Source organism: Bubalus kerabau, chromosome 6 (assembly GCF_029407905.1).
Source record: "Bubalus kerabau isolate K-KA32 ecotype Philippines breed swamp buffalo chromosome 6, PCC_UOA_SB_1v2, whole genome shotgun sequence".
In the NCBI taxonomy this organism is placed as follows: Eukaryota; Metazoa; Chordata; class Mammalia; order Artiodactyla; family Bovidae; genus Bubalus; species Bubalus kerabau.
The window spans coordinates 49137557-49145800 of record NC_073629.1 but is presented as its reverse complement, the minus strand read 5'-3'; the positions used below and the strand labels follow the sequence as shown (position 1 = coordinate 49145800).

The window sequence follows — 8244 nt, the reverse complement described above, 5'->3', positions numbered from 1 at the left end:
CAAGGAAAACTGCTTATTATATGTTAAATCTTAAAAGAGCTACAAATCACTTAATAGGTTTTATGCTTTCAAGTGGGTTGGGTCAAGAATAATTACAGTGGAATTTTTTAAAACAGATTTATCTTTCATAACTTATTGTCTTAAAGGTTTGTAGGGTTACTACAAATTTGTAGGATTACATAGCTTTTTCATGATGAGATCTTAACACAAAACTTGATAATTGATAACATTAGTTAACCAGAGGATTGCTAGGTTATAGTGTATAGGGACAACACATTTTCAGATTTAATACAGATTTTGGGTTGGGGTCTGATCAAGGAACCTAAGGTGATGTATAGTATATCTTGGAGAAGGAAATGGCAACCCATTCCAATATTCTTGACTGGAGAATTCCTTGGACAGAGGATCCTGGCAGGCTATAGTCCATGGGGTCGCAAAGACTCAGACATGACTGAGCAACTATCACTCACTCACTCCTAGCATATCTATAAAGCTGGACTCTTCTGGGTAAAATAGTGGCTGACTAAATGAATGCTCATAATTTCTTTGCTCATATTTCCCCAAAGGGCTCAGATGTTTCTTTAAGCCAGCTCAGGCATATTAAGCTAAGTGCAGCTGTGTTGCAGATATTTTTTACTCTGATTGGATCCATCAATTAATGAATCATATGGCTAGACCTGTGCTAATGCAGAGAACTTTTTAAAATAGTTCTTTCTTTTTTATTAACTTTCCCTAAAATGCCGTTTAATGTAAATATCTCTGTTAAAATCTTTAAGATGGTTTATCAGGATTGAGAATTACAGGTACATATTTATGGATTCCATCAATTTGGAAGGTTTGGTGCTGTGTGTCTGTTAACTTCCCTCTGACCTTGAAGTAGTAATAGTGCTGTCATAATGGTAGCAGCTGGCTGCATCAAGTGCTGTTGTACCAGGCACTCCTCTCAGTGCTTTGCACACATTAGCTCATTTAACCGTCACAGCGTCCCTATAAGGTAGCTGTTAAGAGCAAGCATTTTATGGAGTAGGTTACTGAGGCACAGAGGGTTTAGGTAACTAACCCCAGAATCGGCTCTAGTAGGCTGACGAGTCTAGATTTAAGCCTGTGTAGTTGGATTAGAACCTTCTTTACTCCAGCATTCACCAGAATGTTACGCTTCCAAGTACATTAAAACACTGTAACTCTCTTACTGCGTGATTCAGAAAGCGAGTACTCTGTCAGCATGCAAACAGGCCAGCAGATTATTTCTCCTTTAAAAGTAAGACTTTGAGATTCAGAGTCAGATATGTATTTAACATACTGTTTTATCATTTAGGAGTACCTGATTCTTCAGAAAACTTGCAAAGTGGATGTGGACTCAAGTGGAAAGAAATGCAAAGAGAAAATGATTAGTGTACTGTTTGAAACAAAAGTACAGACAGAACACAAAAGGTATAATTTAGTACTATTGCAGATGGAAAAGCAACTGAATCGATAATTATACTCTGACAAATTTAGGCATATTCATGAGTTTCTCTTGTATAATGCAGGTTTCTGGCATTTGAAGTCAAAGAGTATTCATCGTTGGATGAGTTACAAAAGGAATTTGAAACTACAGGACTTAAGAAGCTTTTCTCTGAATGTGTACTTAGGCTGGTAAAATGAAGTTGAGGACAGGAATCTTTTAGTGAAACTACAGTGTTTTTTTTTTTCTTTTTCCATTGGATTTTGAGAGTGGCTAATTGAAACTCATAAGGGAACAATTTTCGAGTTTCTCTGAAGCAGAATGACAGACACCATCATAACTTCAGGACAAAAGCCAATTCTGCTTATGGAATATTAAACAGTAAAAAATACCCATGTATTCTAATTTTGCCAGTAGAAGCTGAGTTCAATAGATGGAATGTTATTTCAGAGATAAATATAAAAAGATGATGTGTAAATGAGCCCTTGTGTTTATACAGAGGATTTGTTTGGAACTGTGCAATTTTCTGGCTAATTTTCTTGTAATTAAATGAATTTTTAAAAAGAGATTTGTTTTCATGTTTACTTTTTTCATGTTTACATTTTTAGCATTTGATAATGATTTTCCCTCATTCAGCTTATTATGTCTAATGTTTTAAGTTGAATGTTAAGAAAAATATAACACTGATTTCTTTGTGGAATTGAATAAATGGTTAGTTTAAATACAAACCAAAGAAGTTCTATAGAACTTGATTTACAGTTGCTTTCTTTGGGGTCCCAAAATAGCATGGTGCTTACTAGTTATAGGACTGAAGAGTCAATTTAAAAGAAAATTCTTTTTTGAAAAATTTACAGTCTAGTTTTACAAGGGAAGAAATGTTTTACACAAAATGAACTTGACTTACCAGAGGGAGGAAATTATATGGAGATATTTTTAATTTCTGATGGAAAATTTGGTAAAGTCTGATAATCTCAAAATGTGTTTGATGTAAGGAGAGCAGGCATAAAATAAAAGCTTGTGTTAAAATCTGTTCCAGAAGTATAGACAGGCATTTATTTAGTTTAAGGAAGGATATTTGTGTTCATGAATCTACCTGTGCTTTGAAATAAGGGGCCAAGTGATGGAAGAAAACTCTCTCACTGTAATCTGCAGTGATGTCATAATAAATTATAACTGATGGGAAGGATAAATAAGGAGACATGGCGGCACGCCCAGTAGTGCTTCCTGAGCATGCTGCTCTGACTATGGCAGTCCAATCTGATTGTCTCATTTTCAGATACCCTTGTAATTAAATTAGACCTACCTGTTGATCATTCTATGGGGCTGCTTTAATGAGGGGATTTTTGGTTCATTTTATCTCATTCTAGGGTGTTGGTGATGTTTTTCCTGGAAAACTGGTAAATGTAGTTAGATTGTTCTGTGGGAGGTTAGTATTCTCAGAGTTCAGAAGCTGCTAGGAGTCTGTTCCCACAGCTGCACTATTGGAGGGTGTTGTAGTCTATCCTAGATCTGCTTAAATGGTACTGCCTGGGCCAGAGCTAAGATTACTGACAGATACTGTTTGTGGTCTGTTGGAGTTCAGAATCACTCTACCTCTGTTTCCCCTGAAACCACTGCCAACAATATCACGGTGCTGGGACCTGTGCTACCTTGCTTCCTATTGAGCAAACTTGACAGGAATCCAGTTGTCAAAAAGGAGTATGGGAAATGTAGTCTGAATATCCTAACCCCAGGAGAACAGAGCAGAATATAGGAGGGTGGGTGTGCCTGTGTGGAGTGAGGGGAGAGGGAGCTGAGTACCTATGGCAAGTAAGTTCCATCAGTTACTATTATTAGTGTGTGTGTGTGTGTGTGTGTGTGTGCGTGCGTGTGCCCACGTGTGCTCAGTTGTGTCTGACTCTGTGACCCCTTGGACTGCAGCCCACCAGGCTTCTCTGTCCATGGGATTCTCCAGGCAAGAATACTGGAGTGGGTAGCCATTTCTTACTCCAGGGCATCTTCCCAACCCAGGGATGGAACCTGTGTCTCCTGTGTTGGCAGGTGGATTCTTTACCACTGAGCCACCTGGGAAGCGCCTACTGTTATTCTTAGAGGTGTTAGATATTCTGGTTGAATCACCTGGATGATTAAATTGTCAAGTGTACTACCACCAACATTTTTTATATGACTTGATAGGGAAAGGGGGAAGAAAAAATAGTTAATATACACAAAAATATACAGAACAAACAATAAAGTAGATTTGCTTAAGTACTTGTTTCTATAACTGGGCATGAAGTTGTAGTTGATATTTATAACCTCTTCCTCTACTCCATTTTTTTTTTTTTTTCTGCTCCTGACCAGCATGCTAGCTAGTCAAGGCTCTTTACCTAGTAAGGCAGCTGAATCTTAATTCTGATAGGTCTGAGTCCTTAGGAGTTGGTTGTGTATTAAGTTTTACTGTTAAGTAAGAGAACATTAAGAGGCAACCCAGATAATCCCCTGAGCTCTTGACATAGTTCATACTGACCCCTCTGTGTCAGTAGACCAATTTCCCTGTAATAATATGGATCAAGCACCCCAGCCTTTATAGGGACCTCTTTTTTTTGCCCATTTGTAAGGATGGGAGTAAAAAATTCTGTGAGTGGATTATTAAACATAATAATGAGAAAAAATCCATCCTAGTTTTTATTCTGTAATTCCTCAAACTGTATTCTGTCAGAGGGAGAAATAACATCATATTAATATGTCTCAGTAGGTCATTATATTACTTTATCAATCCAGCCACTTCTGGGTGATTTGGTACATGGAAAGTCCTATGAATTTCATAGTTGTGAGCCCTTTCTGAAATGAATTTCTCATTTAGAATTTATGTTTTGAGAGATAACCATGTTGGTGAGATTATGGTTGGTAGTCTTACAGCAAGAGTCTTAGGATTCATATCCAGAATAAATATTTTCATGACAGTTGCTGGATCTTCCACTAGAGAAGGAATCCAATGTGATTAACTAGTCACCAGATGGCTGGTGTCTCTCAGGACTGGTCTCTGTTCTTAGCAGGTTAGGTACTCGGCAGTGACAATAGTAAGATTAGTATTGGTGAGAAGAATTTCATGTTGCTGAGTCCATGTATGGGGTTTCCCTGGTAGCTCAGCTGGTCAAGAATCCTGCAATGCAGGAGACCCTGATTCGATTCCTGGGTCTGGAAGATCTCCTGGAGAAGGAATAGGCTCCCTACTCCAGTATTCTTGGGCTTCCCTGGTGGCTCAGATGGTTAAGAATTTGCCTGCAATGTGTGAGACTTGGGTTCGATCCCTGGGTTGATAACCTCTATTCCTGCTGCCACAGTTACTTGGTACACGAGCCCACTGAGCAAGCACTGGGATGCTAGGGAAAGAGGATGACTGACATCCAGAGGATGAGTCATCCTGTCCACTTAATCAAGGAAGATGTTCACCACAGTGGTTGCCCTCTGCACATCACATGGGACACCACTAGCCTCAAATTTTGTTCTCATCCTGAGAGTTCCATTCACATACTCCCTCCCCAGATTCCCTTGTCATTAGCCTTCTGATCTTATTCTTTCAAAGCCCCTGACTACCTGACAAATCCATTAGCCCCTTGCCCATGGAACACTGTAGATCTACACCTGTGGACATCTCTTTTCCTAGTTTCTTTACAGTAGACAACCAGAAGTACTGTTGAAAATTCTGCCCACTGAGATTTCTATTCACCACCTTTCAGAGACACACTAGATTGCAGTGGTAATTTCTGAAGCATATTGTGATGGAAAGAACCATCCTCGGAGTTTTTTCCTCCTCACTAAATAAACTATGGATATTGCTATGATGGCCGAGGTGTGGACTGAGGAAGAAACAGCTGTGCAGGCGTAGTCACTACAACATCTGAGCTACTTGAGCATGCAGTTTATTTGTGCCTTCCGATCTGCTTGAGCCTGATCTTGTGCACATCACTTCGATTGTACATGTCCATGATGCTGAAGCTGAAGCTCCAGTACTTTGGCCACCTGTTACGAAGAGCTGACTCATTAGAAAAGACCCCGATGCTGGGAAAGATTGAAGGCAGGAGGAGAAGGGGATGACAGAAGACAAGATGGTTGGATGGCATCACTGACTCGATGGACATGAATTTGGGCAAGCTCTGGGAGTTGGTGATAGACAGGGAAGCCTGGCATGCTGCAGTCCATGGGGTCGTAAAGAATCAGACAGGACCGAGCAACTGAACAACAGCAACTACAACCTTCATGATTTCATGGATGAAATAATACCTCATTGGTAATGAGAAATGCAAATTAAAATTCCAACAATATTACTCGCCACTCACTGCTGCTGCTGCTAAGTCGCTTCAGTCGTGTCCGACTCTGTTCGACCCCATAGATGGCAGCCCACCAGGCTCCCCCGTCCCTGGGATTCTCCAGGCAAGAACACTGGAGTGGGTTGCCATTTCCTTCTCCAATGCATGAAAGCGAAAAGTGAAAGTGAAGTTGCTCAGTCATGTCCGACTCTTAATGACCCCTTGGACTGCAGCCTACCAGGCTCCTCCATCCATGGGATTTTCCAGGCAAGAGTACTGGAGTGTGCCACCCACTAGTATAGCTAAAATTTAAAAGATGGATTAATAGCAAGAGTTAATGGAGAAATGGCAGCACCAATATACTATTGGCAGGAGTATAAACTGACCCAAATGCTTTCAACAAGCAGTTTATCTAGAAAAACTGATAATTCCATAGCTTATAACCCAGTATTTCTACTTCTAGGCATATACCTTACAGAAATGTGTGCATATGTGTGAGGTTACCTGTATAAGAATGTTCATAACAATATTGTTTTCAGCAGGCCAAAGGAAGCAACCTAAACACCCACCAACATAGAATAAACAAGTAAATTGCAGTATATTCATGCAATGAAATACTACACAGCAAATTAAATGAGTGAACTATAGTCATACAGAGCAACATGGCTCCATTTTTTTTTTCATGGCTCCATCTTTAAAAAAGCAACATTGAACAAATTAAGTAAACACACACACAAAATATATACCATATGATTGTAAAAGTTCAAAAGCAAGAAAATGACTTTAAACCATGAATGCGTACTCAAATGCTGAAATTAAAAGACAAGCGAAGAAGTTGGTATAATAAAAGTCAGGATGGCAGTTACTTATAAAGTGAACAAATGGGGTTGTGGTTGGAAAAAGGGCCTTTTGGGGGTGGGGAATGGCTATATTCTTCCTGAACAGGGTACTGTTTCTCAGACCCTTGGGGTGATGTCTACAATATATATGCACAGTGAAAAGTTTGGAGACAGACGTAGGAACCAGATCCTTTTGAGTCTTAAAACCCAGTATAAGCCTTTAAAAAAAACTGCAGTGGGAATTCATTGCACTGGAGACAGGTGTGATATCTGATTTACACTTTAGTAATATCATCTGACTGTTACAAAGCAAATGAGCAGTACGAGGGCCAATAGTGGAAGAATGAACGCCAGTTAGGAGCCTGTTGCAGTGAGTGGTCCAGCTGAGGGATGATGGTGGTTTGCTTATGATGGCATTGGAGCAAAGTGGTCAGATATGAGATACATTTTGGAGATAGATCTGAGCAGACCTTTTAAAAAATATTTATTTATTTATTTTTGGCTGCATGGGTCTTGGTTGCTGCAGGTAGGCTCTCCCTAGTTGTGGTGTACAGGCTTCTCATAGTGGTGGCTTCTCGTTGCAGAGCACAGGCTTTAGGCTGCATGGGCTCAGTAGCTGTGGCTCCTGGGCTTTAGAACCTGGGCTCAGTAGTTGTGGCCCACAGACTTATTGCCTTGTGCCATGTGGGATCTTCCCAGACCGGGGATTGGATCTGTATTTCCTGCTTTGGCAGATGGATTCTTAATTACTGGATCACCAGGGAAGTCTGAGCTGAGCAGATTTGATGCCAGATTGAATGTAGAAGATGAAGAAGAAAGAAATGAAAGATGATATTTAGGTTTTTTTCCTTAGTAGCTGGGTGAACGATATATTAGAAACTTTTTATATTTCCTTGACTCTTCTTTGCTGTCATTACAGATCTATTGGGGAAAAAAAGGAATTAAAAAAACTAATTCAACTAGTGTTACAGGAGGTCATGGAGAAAATGTGAACTGTTGGTTGACCCAAGAGCTGGACTTGGGCAATCACAGGCTCCTCACCTCTCTCCTGTCCTTGGAACATATGTTCTGCCCACCATTTCCACACTAGGAGCCATTCAAGGATGCAATCTTGAGACAGTAAGATGTAGTTGAGAACTCCTGAACTGAATACGTGACTGGATCTGAGTAAGGCGTTTATATATAATCTTCTAAAATTCCGGTTGGGTGCAGAGATCTACTCATCTTGTGGCCATCCAACACAAGCCTCATCTGTAAGTTCACTGGCTTATTAAAATAACCACCTACCAATCTGAAGTGGTCTGCCTCTTTCTTGGGTCTCTTTGCCCTCCATGTATGGGGGCCAAATTTAGAGCCAACAAGTTGACAAATGGAAATTTGGGCAACAAATGAAATAATTTAAAATATTTTTTCTAAAAGCAGTTTGGATTAGAAAATTGGTTTAATATCAATATTTTCTATTGAGTAATATCAGTTACTCATTTTTCATCTAGTGATAACTTTCGTGAACCATAGATGGGCTAATTTTTGCAATGTTTGTATGCACCTTTGAGTGTGAGTCTCTTACAACCATGCTGCTTAGGGTGTGGTTCAGGGACACAGTCTCATGCGTTGCCCAGACCAACGGGACCAGAATCTGTGATTGAGCGAGATCCTAAGGTGATCTGCGTGC

General features: G+C 40.0%; 1 protein-coding gene across 2 annotated transcripts in view; it reads left to right on the top strand.

Moving 5' to 3' along the window:
• Positions 1-2010, top strand: part of RWDD3 (RWD domain containing 3) — an 11848-nt gene extending 9838 nt beyond the window's left edge. The window contains exons 3-4 of one of the 2 annotated variants that reach the window (XM_055585028.1): positions 1316-1431; positions 1530-2010. In XM_055585028.1, coding sequence (XP_055441003.1) covers positions 1316-1431; positions 1530-1644 — 231 coding nt within the window. In that variant the 3' untranslated portion in view covers positions 1645-2010. Of the gene's footprint in view, positions 1-1315; positions 1432-1529 lie in introns of those variants that run through there. The other variant, XM_055585029.1, reaches the window with a different exon arrangement.
• The last annotated feature ends 6234 nt before the right edge of the window (positions 2011-8244 follow it).